The following is a 13,491-nucleotide window of genomic DNA, read 5'->3' as shown; positions in this document are numbered from 1 at the left end:
TTTGCAGGAAACATTACACCGGTAAAGATCAAATTTCATGAGATATAATTGCATCGAGACACCCAACCTTCGACCAAGTGGTACTCCGTATCACGGTTCTGTGTCAAACCGACCCCAATCCCGACCAAAGTGAGTTTCCTCACCTAGCATGTAGCACACGCTTCTATGGGCGGACATTGGAAGACGTGCATCGCTCCCACTCCAATGCTTCACTGAAAAGAATTGCAGCTGTTCGTGGATGTTGGAAGCGAGGGCTGCCAAGGTTGCTGGATCGGGCCGATGTAGGTCTCGGCCGGAACTTTATATCTCCGGCATTACTAACCTTACCGGGAACTCGTTCGCCGCAAGCGCATGAGACCGTTCATAATATTTGTCTCGCACACGAACCAGCCAGCAGTTATGAATGGGGAACAAACGCAGTTCAAACCCCCCCCCCCTGGTGCAAGGTTTCACCCTTGCATCTGAAGGCCGGCAGGATTCAACCCAGTGGCTGCTGGATTTGCTCGATTAGTCATGAGTTCAGAGGAGTCGGCGGGGTTTGAACCGGCCTCGAATTGGAGAAAATGCCAACCGGAGGATGCGACATACTAGCTAGTGTCGTATGCTTTACCCTATACGATCGCATTCGGTCGCATTCGTACCTTGAATGCCGACGCTAGGAGGCTCTCGGATATTTTGTGACTTAATACTCATACAAATACAAAGTCTTCTTTTCGTCTGATGAAATGCTCTGGACGTTATCTGAAATACCTTATTGGGATTGCAATCAAAACTTTCGTTCAAATGTGGCTTTGAAGTAATACTGTTGTGGTGAAGCACCAAGGATGATCGCTGAAGAGAAAGGAATCTCCCGTGTTGAAGCAGACGAGGAGGCCGCTATCGGCATTGATAGCCACGTTCAAGCTGCAAAGCACCAAAGCCGGAACCATCTCTCTTTCCGCAAAGTCCAGCCTGTGGATGTCCACGTGAAGGAGCTTGTTGTTCGAGTTGACACTGTCCCACCAATATGGCAAAGCTCCCCGTCTTTGCTATGGGATCGGCTACGGAGGAAGACGAAGGGGGAACCCCTCAAAACTGTGCTTGATGGAGTCACCGCGGCGATGCCGAGTGGGAGCCTCACAGCCATAATCGGTGGCAGTGGCTCCGGGAAGACAAGCTTGCTGAATGTGCTGGCTGGCCGCATGAACACAGGTCGCGTCAAAATCTCGGGATCTGCCACATTTAACGGGCACGACAACATCAACAGCGTCCGAAGCGCGTATGTAATGCAGCAAGATGTCCTAATCCCGACGTTGACTGTACGAGAAACGCTGCAGTACTCTGCGGATTTGAGATTACCCCCTCCTACAACCCACGACGAGAGACAAAACGTTGTGAATAATGTGATCCTTGAACTGGGTTTGAAAGAATGTGCAGATACGAGAATTGGCACTACGACCCATAAAGGATGTAGTGGCGGAGAGAAGAGGCGGACTAGCATCGGAGTTCAGATGTTAAGCAACCCATCCGTCCTGTTTTGCGATGAACCTACCACAGGTAATTCTTGCAGCTTTCAAGCAGCACCGTCGGGAAACCAGTCTTTTCTATGTTGAGGCTGACGCTACTCTCAAACAGGTTTGGATGCCACCAGTGCCTTTCAGGTCATCAAAACGCTGAAAGCACTCGCGCGGGATGGGCGAACGGTCATTGTTTCCATCCATGCTCCGCGTTCGGAGATTTGGGGCCTTTTCGATCAAGTCATCTTACTATCACGCGGCTCTGTGCTTTACAGTGGCCCGGTTGATATGGCTTTAAGCCACTTTGAAGAATGTGGTCACTCCATCCCCGCTTTCGTGAACCCAGCAGAGTTCTTGATTGACTTAGCGGCATACGATAATCGATCGGAAGAATCCGAGTTTTTTTCGCGAGAACGTATCGAAAAGCTCCAGAGAGCATGGCGCGAAAGCCCCAACAATCGACTTTTAGACGAGAAGGCCAGCTCTCAAAATAGGGGCATCGCATCGGAAAAGGCCTATCAGTCGATCACGCCGCAAAAAGGTGCCAGTTTCGGTCAACAATTTCGCGTGCTCACAGCCCGTACAATGAAAATGACTGTGCGAGATCCTATGGGCATGACAGCCAGCTTGTTCGAAGCTATCGGTATGGCTGTAATGAACGGATGGGTCTATCTTCGACTAGACCGTAGTTTAGCTGGGATAAGATCACGACAAGGAAGCTTGTACACGGCCAGTAGCCTCAATGGTTACCTTATTCTCCTTTACGAAGTTTTCCGTCTAACTACGGATATTCAACTGTTTGATCGCGAGAGAAATGAGGGCGTTGTTGGCGTTCCAGCCTTTCTCTTAAGCAGACGAGCTGCCCGATTGTTCCTTGAGGATTTGCCGGTTCCGTGCCTGTTCTCAGTGATATTTTACTTCATGGTTGGCTACAGGCTTGCTGCGCCGGAATTTTTCATCTTCTTAACGCTCAACATCCTCACTCAATATTTGGCGGTGTCTTTTGCATCCGTCTGTATTAGTCTGTCTCGGAACTTTCCAGGAGCAAGCTTGGTCGGAAACTTGTCGTTTACCCTACAAACCATGGCGTGCGGCTTTTTCGTCCAAGCCAACCAGATTCCCGTTTACGTGCGATGGATAAAGTGGATGACTTACACCTTTTATGTATTTGGTGCTCTCTGCGCGAATGAGTTCATCGGGCCCAGTGGTCCACCGGAAGGCCAATTCTACGATTGCCCATTCTCAGATGACCCCTCAGATCCTTATTGCAAGGAATACACCGGGCGATTTATTCTGGAAACTCTAGGCCTTCCATCAAATTGGATTTGGCGGCCTATGGTGGCATTGGTTGGGTTTATTACTCTGTTCTTCGGGGCAGCTTATCTTATACTTCAATTTAGGAAAGTTGATATGGACATTGCCCAATCGCGAAGCTCAGAGGGTGATCTGTCAGCAGGAAAGGAAAAATTCGTCGCACGGCTGCCCGATAAATCCCATCATGTTTCTATCCGGCTTGATAACTACGCCCTTGAAATTCAGAAACGAAGGATAGGTAAACGGGGTATTGAGTCTCGGCGACTGCGCATTTTGAGACCTATATCCGCTGAGTTTCGCCCCGGTCAGCTAAACGTAATCATGGGGCCTTCAGGGAGTGGAAAGACCTCATTACTATGCTCCATTGCTCGGAGATTACACGGTTCTATTGGCACGAGATATCATCTGAGCGGTCAAATGCTCTATAATAGCTCAGTACCATCTGAGAACGTGATTCGAGCAGTATCGTCTTTCGTTACCCAGGATGACGATGCTCTGATGCCGTCACTTACGGTTCGAGAGTCCCTTCAATTTGCTGCTGGTTTGAGGCTACCTTCCTGGATGTCTAAGGAAGAAAAAAACCGACGCGCTGAAGATATCCTCCTAAAGATGGGATTGAAGGATTGTGCGGACAATTTAATTGGAAGTGACTTGATTAAGGGCATTAGTGGTGGTGAAAAGAGAAGAGTTACCATTGCGATCCAGATCCTCACGGATCCGAAAGTTCTATTACTCGATGAACCTACATCTGGCTTGGATGCGTTCACAGCGACATCTATCATTGATGCCTTAAATGGATTGGCTGCTGAGGGCCGGACGCTAATATTAACCATTCACCAGGCTAGATCGGACCTCTTTCATTATTTTTCCAACATCTTGCTTCTAGCAAGGGGTGGGCATCTTGTTTATGCTGGAAAGGGATCTGAGATGCTGCCTCATTTCAAACAATTGGGATATCCGTGTCCAGAGGCCACTAATCCTGCTGACTTCGTCCTGGACTTAATAACTATTGATCTGCAGGAGAAGGGGAGAGAGGATGCTAGCCGTAAAAGAGTTCAGCGCCTGATATCTGGTTGGGAGCAGAACCCGGTAGAGCTCACTCGGCAGACTTCAGTAATATCAACCCCGGCCGAGCTGGGAAGCTTGAAGAGGAAGATGAGCCCGTTTCATCTTATGTACCCGCTGGTACTTCGAAGATCTGCCATCAATTTGAGGAGACAACCGCATCTTCTTGTGGCACGCACAATGCAGGTAATAGGCATTGCTATTATCTTGACACTCTTTTTTGCGCCACTAAAAAAGAACTACGAATCGGTTCAGTCGAGAATGGGGTTCATTCAACAGCTTGCTGCGATGTATTTTGTTGGTATGTGAAACGGCCTTGTCCGCTCTGTGCAGCAACCAAACCGAAACCGTTCTTAACGAATATACCTTTTAGGGATGCTACAATGTATTGCAATATACCCGTACGAACGAGACGTGTTCTACCGAGAAGAAAGTGACAACTGCTACTCCGTCGAAGCCTTCATTCTGCAATACACATCCCTCGAGCTTCCCTTCGAGATCGCGTCATCCTTGATTTTCGGCGTCGTGGCCGCTTTCGCTGTCCGCCTCGAGAGCAGTGTCAAGATGCTCTTCATCCTCGCATTCAACTGTTTCTGTATTGTAAGCTGTGGAGAGTCGTTAGGTATAATGTTCTGCACATTATTCTCTCACGTCGGGTTTTCAGTCAACATAACCTCTGTTCTGCTCTCTATTTCTACCGTGTTAGGAGGCGTACTGAGTTTGAATGTCCCCGCCGTGCTTCAAGCGTTTAACCACCTTTCTCCCATCAAGTATTCGGTCTCTAATTTGGCCCCATATGCCATGACGGGTCAGGTGTTCACGTGTACCAATGCCCAGCGTTTACCCAATGGAAACTGCCCCATTGAGACGGGAGAACAGGTTCTCATGTTGTACAATCAGGACGACAAAGACCCTGCAATCAATGTGATGGCGTTGGGACTAGTTGCAATCGGATACCGGCTTGTGGCATATTTGCTTCTGAAAGCAATGAGAAGCCATGGTATATCGAAGAGTATCTGGATCGGCCTATCCAAATCTTCCAAGAAACCACAGGCATGATCTGGATGTATCCTGGTGGAAATTACGGGGTCATTTTAGCCAGACTTCACAGAAAGCTTTGTGTGATGTCATTAGGTGCATTTGAGTGAAACAATGGGTGCTTTATGTCATTTTCTAGACTTGTAGCCCTGGAGGTGTACCTTTTTAGCAGCATAGAGTGCCATTGCACAAGTGTTCTAGGATTTTGAATGTTGTTTTAAGTTTCTTGTTGAAGAAGAGGTAGTCACTGGCGTACATCTCGGAGGGGCAACGAGGATCTTTTCCCGAGTTAAAGGATAAGCGGGAACATAATGAAGATGGACGCTTGGACTCTGGTTCAGACAACCAATTTACTTTAGCCTCCTGATTTGAGCGGTATTGCTTACATTGATAGGGACATCAGAGATGAGTACAAGTGTAACATAACATGTTCATGCTGTAAGCCACATAATACTTGGCGTATGTATGGTGATTCAAAAAATGGGATTGTACTCTGCGTTGTGCAGTACATATTCTCACTTCGGATGTGCACAATACTGAGAACATTCGCTGTGTAACAGGTCGAAGCAATATTGGTCTAGTTAGTGTTGCGGGGTAATTGGAATATGCATCTCCGGTCCCAGGGAGATGTGTTGGATATAGCATCATACATTTTGGGCGGGTGAAATTACTCCCATATTAGAAGTATGTGGCGCACAGTAAGCATTGAACATTTTAAAGCTGAATGAACGGTACTGTGATCAATGTGGCTGGGGAGGGTGCATATGTAAGAGGTTTTGTTATACAGAGCTGCCATTGAAAGTCCAAGTCTCGATATCCATTAGTACCAAATCTGTGGGCAGATATCCACCCGTGGTCCCAAGTCGATATAATGGAGGCGGCAGTCTGACAAAGAGGAGAAATCTTGCAGCACGCATATCGGCGGGGAGTTGCTGTCTGGGTAAGAAGTCGATAACCGTGTGACTAGGTTAAGATGCGCATGGATATCATCTTATACGGAGTATAGAACCCAGACTAAGTGATTTCTGTTCTCCACACCTGTAACGCAGACATCAGTCAACCGCAGTTCAGTCGCGCTGGTGTCACTTGGAAGCTCGGAATATTGCAAACCTCATTCACCAAGGAGAGCAGTCAAAGCAGCACCCGTCCGCTAGCATAGAATAACTTTAAGAAAGGAAAGTAAGGGCATCACTACCCGATTAAAAAGAACTTATCAATCATCCGCCTTAACCACGGGTTGCACGAAGCTCGATGCTTTTCGGTTCGGGGATTTATCGTGAGTTCAGGCTTGCTGAGTAAGCAATTTAGAGTTCTGCCATCAAGTGGGTCTATTAGCCAATGGTAGTCGAGAAACGTTCGCGCCAACCACGTGGTCCCCGTTTGAATATGGGCCAAGCTAACTTAATTTTCACGACCTCCAGTTCCACAGACGAGGCACCGCCCAGACTCGACAACCCGCCAGGTCGCGCAAGAGAAAAAGCGATATAGATTTGATTTAGATTTTATATGTCGTAAGACATTCAGGTACATTGTGGTATCTTGTTTTGTAAAGCCAAAAAGTTCCCTTTCTCCAATCTTCCTTTGAACTACTCACGAAATTCTGTGCCTTCAATGCCTTCAAGATCCCAAGTTTCCCAGCTCATCGTTCCGAGCGATGAGTAAACGAATGCAATTAAATGTAAAGAAACACTTCTAATTAAAGGAATGTCACGAAACCAACTGGATATTGTGGGTATAAAATCGATTGTTCCGTATGCCAGGGACGCTGCTTGGCGTCTATTCCGGACGGGCGTGAGGGTGGCGGGGAATGAAGCTTTTCTGCTTGAGTTTGGCGCCCTTCTTCTCAGCACAGAGCTGGACGTGGAGGTCAGCAGTGCTTGCGCAGGCTTTGGTGGCATCGTTGTCATCGGACTTGTTGTATGCTTCTTTGCATTTGGCGTCACCTGCTGCACAATAAACCTTGGGGCAGCTGCTATCGGATGGAGCGATGCTGACACCACCATCTTTGAAGGGGTAGCCGTCGATATTGGAGAGGTCGTACCACACTTTCTGCCCGTCTAAGGTGTACTCGACTTGGGATATATCCTTCATGCTTTTGTCAAGAGACATTTTGATCGAGATTCCACCACCATTCTGGTTCAAGCGGTACTGTTCGGTGTACTTCTCGCCACTACGGAATGTCTTCATTTCCGATGCCTTCTCGGCGGTGGACCAAAGATAGACATCATCAGCGCATTGGTTCTCGATGATAACGGTGCCAGCTCCCAAGGCGACAGGGAAAATAGAAGCGACAGCAGCGAAGGTAGCGAAAATAGTCTTGGGATACATTTTTTAAAGCTGACTCTTATGTCGAACGTCCAAAAAGCATATAAGATAGCAAAACAAGAGAGATATCTGGCAGAAGAGAGTGTCTTAAGAACACTGAGTATCAGATGACGGTAAAGAGTGCCTTTAAAAGTTATATGTCCTGAGCGAAATGGTCTTCGCGGAGGGGATCTGGGCCATTATTTATAGATAAATCCCCCACAGCAATTGAGCTTGCGTGTATGAGCGCTGCGGAGCAAGGTTTTGCGGCGGGGCAAAAGAAGTTTCCGCAGAACCTGAGGCACATAGACCGATCGGAAGGTTCATTAAAGAAAAGACCTTCGTTCAATAAAAATTTCTCACCTTCGAACCGTGGAATACAATCTAGGGGCAGATCTGTTTTCACGGATCAGTTCCTGCACAGGCCCAAAGTGCACGATCATAAACTCTGGCCAGTATCTGGGCAAGCCGCCACTGCACTCTCGTAGGCTCTTCGGGGAAGCTGATGACAGAAATGGAGAATCAGAATGCTTCCATTCCCAAGCAATGACCATTGAGTGATGAGACAGGGGAAGTTAACGGTGCGAACCAAAAGTTGACCAGATTGCTAGAAATCTCATTGGTGGCAGGTGCGGGCGAATATCTGGTACGTTCTGGGTTCCTGAACGCGAATCCAGACCCAAGTAAGGCCCACGGAATTGCCATATCTTCTCTACCATGGATCGAGAGATATCGTGAAACCCTATTGCGCGACAAGAGCCGCCCACATAACCCAGCTAAATGGAACGGAGCGCCAGGGTGACCCGGATATTCGGTGTACGATGGTAATTGGGGCAACCGTAGCGAGAAATCGCGGCAAAGAGCTATCCCATCAACGTCGTAGGCCTGATCCTAAGCAGCGAGTTAGGGACAAAGCTTGAAAAGTGCAGATGTTAGCGGCAAGCTGGCCTGACAGCTAGAACACTGTGCAATGGTCCCTCCACGGGGAATGATGGGGTGAATGCCTGCAATATCTAAATGCAGATATTTCCCGCGCATCGACAAAGGGTGCGAGCGGGCCTGTGTCCCTCCCTCAAACAGGATGTATGTGTGTAACCCAACACAAGCGAAGACGGGGGGCCGACAGTCGGGATGTTCGTAACGGGCAAGCCACAAAACGCACAGCAACGTTGGGAATGTGTCGCTTATGTTGTCTGGCTGGAATGGCTTCCCAATCTGACGGATCTCCTTGGCTCCTATTCTATGGTTCCGTGTGATGAGATTGGCGTTTCCGAATGGTTCTTGGGTTCGGGCGATTTTGCCATTGTACACGCATCGCGATTCACATATGATGGAACAAGTGGCCCAACCTTTGCCGCACTGCTCGAGTTGGTTTCGTATGCGCCATCTCCACTGCTCCATCTTCCTATGATGGTTCTTACAAACCGACATCTGTTGGTTCATCAAATTATGCAGCTGGAAGCCGGAAGCGGTGCCGATTATGTCAGCTGCCACGACTTCCTCTCCGAATAAGGAACGACTGGTGCGAAGTTTTAGCGATTTGATAAATATAAAGCCTATTATATAACTCGGCTATTTCAGGGGCTCGCTCCACTCCAAAAGGTCCCAGAACGTGGTCTGGAAATTATTTAGAATAACTCTAAATTATTATATCAGCACGGTATTGCTCTCCCGAGAGGGGCAAACGACGCTCGGAACCGAAGTGCGGCGGGTTTATGATCAGGAGTCCTCAGGTCGCGGCTTGAAGGATTTAATGAAATAAAAATAGTCGTACGATAGACTATGGTTGGGAAAGCTCTATTCCCTGAAGTCGAACGAAAAGGTTTGATAACGGAGCGGAGTCTATACGGCGAAAGGGCCGGCCATGAAAGAAGTGAATAAATATTGCGTACGTATGGGAGCCAAAGGAAACGGAAAATATACGATATGGGTGTTTAACTAATCATCACCAGTATGGTGGTCGTAACCCGGCCAGTCCCGTCAAAGTACTTTCCATCCCACTAACTCCACCCGCGCCGCTGTCTTCCTTTTTCCGATGGCCACCAATTTCAAGTTGGATCTGTCGATGCAGGTGCACCAACCAGTCCACGTAATTCTGAGCTTCATTATTCCTATCGTCGACTAGCAATCGAGCAAACTCATATTCGGCACCATCCATGCCCTGTCTTGCCAATTGTACCGTGACGGCCTTTGACCCACGAACAGTAGCCAGGTACTGAAGGAGATTTCGAACTTGAGCATTCAAGTGAGATTCCAGGAGAGGAAGAGAGGAAGTGCTGGGGTCGAGCGACTGTAATGATGTCTTTTCAGGCCCAAAGAGATCTTCTAGGAGATTGGGCGAAACGTGAGCATGTATCCAGAGGAGACAAATTTGCCCGTTGTCAACAAGGTAGGCACCGCCCTCTTCAATCTGGGAGAATGATGCGCGTATAGAAGGGGGAACTTGGAGTTGACCGTCCTTATCTGCGAAGCCGTCTTCGGGTTTCATGTTATGGATAGGTATGATGCGCGGGTATAGGTAAAGGGAAAGCTCCCTACACCCGAACGACCTGAGCATCCGGAGATCGTGCACCCGGCGGTCCGAAGGCTCATGTCCTCCTAAATTCTGGGTAAGCATAAAAGAATATTGGATCACGCAAAAGAAAGCTCCCACTTACCCTTAAAAGGCCGCGACTTGATCAAACTCAGGATATACATAGGAAACTCTTTCAAGTGCTCTGGTAGGACAAGTTGGCCGGGAGGCTGTGATGTGGAGAAGTGCCTCCTGTAATTGGCTAAGATATCGATTGTTTTTTCCGTTAATGACGCACGGATGTCTTTCAACGATTTTTCAGGCATTTTGGAAGCAGCTATGACCACCACGTTAGATTCAAATAAAAGCACAAATGGGACGCTGAAGTACCTTCTTTAGCCATGATATTGACGATGGCATCTTGATCTAGGTACTGCATAGTATCCATTCCACCTTCATTAACACCTGCGACAAGATTAACGCATCGCACACGTCTTTGACCTCCAGAAGTGGTATAAAGTAGAGCAGCCTGGAAGTGTGCGTCGAGTTTGGGATCCAGTTTTCCATCATGGTTAAAGGTGACGCCAAACGCTTTGTCGGCATCGACTGTTCCAACTATAAGATCGGCCCCAAAGGTATGCTGGAGGAAGTTGCCGTGATAAGCTGAAACCTGCAGACCATTCGAGCATCTGACTTTGAGTAAGGCCTGATATCCAGTTTCGCGATTGACAGCATGGGACAGTTCGTTAGAAAGCTTTAACACATCGCGTGGCGCTTGGAAATTCGGATAGAGGAAAGTTTCTCCTCCCGAAGTAGCGGCAGCATGGCCTGCCTTCTATTAGTGTTTGGCAACGTCGATCGTGTAGCGTGTGCTTACCAATGGTTGCTACATCCATATATTTACCTCCGCCAGCTGCGATGAAGAAATCGATGCCAACGCCGCTTTCAGCCATCTTCGTTGCAACTTTCTTCCAGCCAGGGTGTTCTGTCGTGAACAGCTTCTTCTCAGCATCCGTCCCCTGACCTTTGCCGTCTTCTCTCATAAACAGCCGCCCAGGACCCCACGTCGGCAAACTGGCCAGGGAACAAATAATTTTGCCGCCTGTTGCTTCTAGAGCTGAGAATGCAGCATTTATTGTTGGAAGAAGAGCGGGTTCAGGGTTTTTAATATTAGAAAATAATGCGGGTATCTGCGTTAGAAGGGAGCAAATGACATGCCTAATTTCCAGTCAATACTTTGAATATCGCTTGCATTAACATCTACTCGGTGCTTACTTTGACTCTTGAGGATCAACAAATAATCCTTCACTCAAAGGAACGAATGGGTCGTCTAGGTCAGGCATCACAATCATCTGAGCTTGTTGGAGGGAAGCCTACCAACTCACATGAGCCAAAGAATGGTCAAGGGATAGGGACAATAAAACCTTACACTGAGGTTGTAGAAATGCATTTCCTTATCAAAGGTAATTATGCCGACTTTCGCGCCAGCCGGAAGTCGTTCGTTGGAGGCCTCGCCGTTTTCATTGTCAACAGTGTGTTGGCCTCCGTACAATGCACCGATTATCCCTTCACAGCATGCTTCCAAAAACCCTCCATTTACTGCTTCTTGTGAAGTATCGAGAACAAAAAGCCACCGCAGTCCTACTGGCTCCTTATTCCAGTATTCCTTTGGGACCATGAATTCAACTGTTCCCAACATTAACTCGGGTCGTTGCATTCGATCAACGCGTATTCCGGAAGGATCAAGTGGCGCATAGTATTCTGAAGGGACATCGTTCGGGAATGTACACATATTGCAGACAAATTTATTTCCTCCAGCTTTGAATACCATGAAGGGATTAATGTATGCTCGGCATCTGCGACACCGTGGTGGACCAGCATCACCGAAGTCTAATACGGGAATGGTCTGCTCCCCTGGGTCCAATGGCGCCAAGGGCTGGAGTACCATGCCCAATGGAAGGGAAGTAGAGGAAAGGAGATCGGCCGTAGATGGTATGTTGTTTAGTGTGAGCCGTGCAAATTTCGGAGAGGAATTTCCCTGATCGTGTGCTATAAAAGGGATCGCGGCTGGAGGAGGGCGATGTCGTTCCATGGTCGGATAAACATGATGAAGGTAGTACTGTGCGGGGATATCACGCGAAGGCGGAACGCCGGGTACGTGCGCAGGATCGACTTTGCCATGTGTAGCTACGGATCCATCTCCAGTCCCGTGGGTTGGCTGAAGGCCCGGTGTTCTTTGGGCGGGGGTTATCATCGGAGATGTAGGTTGTGGAGGTTGATTGACACCAGTGTCTAGGTACTGCGAAGGATTCTGTATTTGGCCTTGGGGCATACCGCCAAATGCCTGAGAAGAACCTGCTGGTGGAATTATATCGTGGTAGGCGTGGCGATGTTTCTTTTTATGGCCACGAACGCTGCCTGCCATATCCCCCGATATCCCCAATCCCCCCATCTGGCTTGTCAACCCTTCAATCGCACCACCTTGAGGACTGCTTTGTGGTGGACCCTGGAATGGCTGTGGCGGTTGAAACCCCGCAGGAGCAGCTTGCCCGTGGATAGCGCCATACTGTCCTGGTGGAGGAGCAGCACCACCTTGAGGGTAGCCGGAAGGTTGTTGAGCAATCGGAGGTATGAATTGAGGGGCGGCAGGCTCGGTTCTGATATGCTTGTTCTGGTCGTCTTCGCCCTGACCCAAGGCATGGTACATGGACCAGTCAGCCATAACGTCTCATCCGCAACAGAGCCAACGCAGACAGAAAGGATGGTCGAGAATCAATTTCACCGCAGGCAATTCCGTAGATCAGCTGCCCCCTAGTTATCACTAGGCATTTTAAAGCCCCCAATTGTACGGGAGTAAAACTGGACAGGTGTCGAGGAGCTCCCGCAACGGATGCGCTCGACTGAACTGACCACATTTCCCCGGATGTCGGGCGCACATAATTCCGATCACTGCAAGTTAACCTATCACGTGATGCGTAGTGCAACCGGTGCAAACACGACTCTGCCGTCTTGCCGTTCGCCTGGTGCTTCGGTTGTTCATCTTCAAGCAACAGTCAACCTTCTGCATGGATCCAACTGCTTGGCCTGTTGCGTCCAGCTAATAAACTCAGCATCAAAGGCAGCTACTGACGACATTTTTTTAATTCCAATGAATATTGTATATAAGACGGCAGGATTGCTCCATACAAAGCTCGAAACGATAGAATCTAGCAATGGAGATTAGGGGTAATGCAGGGGAGACGGAAGCCAAAACTTTCCATCATGGAGCCTGATCAAGGAATCTGTCTTTTCAGCACACGTCAGCGCCTTTTCCGGGATATCTATTCACGACCCAATCCTTCCCAATTGAGCTATACTTGAGCTGTTATATCACTAGATATCGGTTCAGATTTTAGGCTGCCAGAAAAGGTCGAATGAAAGGGGTTTCTGCTGAAGTGGCTGAGTCTACGTACGAAGGACGATTGAAGTCTAAATAATATCGAGAACGGGATGCATTGACGTTGGACTTGAGGGTGACTGACCTCTCACACAGAAAACTTGCAAGCTTTCGGGTTACAAAATTCCACCAGACTTAGCTCTCGGCTATCCCCGCTTATGGGCACCCAACTTCTCGTCCCACAGCCTCTCGCATCCCACTGCTGCTGAGCGGGATCCGCCTACAATAGGCGACTGACAATGGCGCTCTGTTGTCGATATACATTTCGCCCTCATTGTGGCCCCCGTGCTTTCATCCATCAGTCATAGAGGATGTGGTCTATTTGA

General features: G+C 48.5%; 4 protein-coding genes across 4 annotated transcripts; 2 read left to right on the top strand and 2 right to left on the bottom strand.

The window, feature by feature from the left end:
- Positions 1-677: 677 nt before the first annotated feature.
- D8B26_001316 (uncharacterized protein) lies at positions 678-4,934 on the top strand (the record flags this gene model as incomplete). The annotated part of the gene is made up of 3 exons (XM_003065332.2): positions 678-1,536; positions 1,615-4,176; positions 4,249-4,934. Exons 1-3 carry the CDS (start codon positions 825-827, stop codon positions 4,932-4,934), a joined length of 3,960 nt encoding a protein of 1,319 aa, XP_003065378.2. The 5' UTR covers positions 678-824.
- Positions 4,935-6,689: 1,755 nt separating this feature from the next.
- Positions 6,690-7,313, bottom strand: D8B26_001315 (uncharacterized protein; the record flags this gene model as incomplete). The annotated part of the gene is made up of 1 exon (XM_003065331.2): positions 6,690-7,313. Exon 1 carries the CDS (start codon positions 7,239-7,241, stop codon positions 6,690-6,692), a length of 552 nt encoding a protein of 183 aa, XP_003065377.1. The 5' UTR covers positions 7,242-7,313.
- Positions 7,314-8,348: 1,035 nt separating this feature from the next.
- D8B26_001314 (uncharacterized protein) lies at positions 8,349-8,729 on the top strand (the record flags this gene model as incomplete). Its single annotated transcript, XM_066123505.1, has 1 exon — positions 8,349-8,729. The coding sequence occupies one exon, from the start codon at positions 8,349-8,351 to the stop codon at positions 8,727-8,729; it is 381 nt and encodes a 126-aa protein (XP_065979579.1).
- A 344-nt stretch (positions 8,730-9,073) lies between these two features.
- On the bottom strand, positions 9,074-12,577 carry SFB3 (COPII coat Sec23p-Sfb3p heterodimer component). The gene is made up of 6 exons (XM_003065330.2): positions 11,159-12,577; positions 11,005-11,102; positions 10,607-10,947; positions 10,120-10,557; positions 9,875-10,066; positions 9,074-9,815 (listed from the first exon to the last, which is right to left on the bottom strand). Exons 1-6 carry the CDS (start codon positions 12,449-12,451, stop codon positions 9,163-9,165), a joined length of 3,015 nt encoding a protein of 1,004 aa, XP_003065376.2. The 5' UTR covers positions 12,452-12,577; the 3' UTR covers positions 9,074-9,162.
- Positions 12,578-13,491: the final 914 nt, after the last annotated feature.

Source organism: Coccidioides posadasii, chromosome 1 (genome assembly GCF_018416015.2).
Source record: "Coccidioides posadasii str. Silveira chromosome 1, complete sequence".
NCBI lineage: Eukaryota > Fungi > Ascomycota > Eurotiomycetes > Onygenales > Onygenaceae > Coccidioides > Coccidioides posadasii.
Note: the sequence above shows the minus strand (reverse complement) of the source record. Positions and strands in the feature narration are given on the sequence as shown.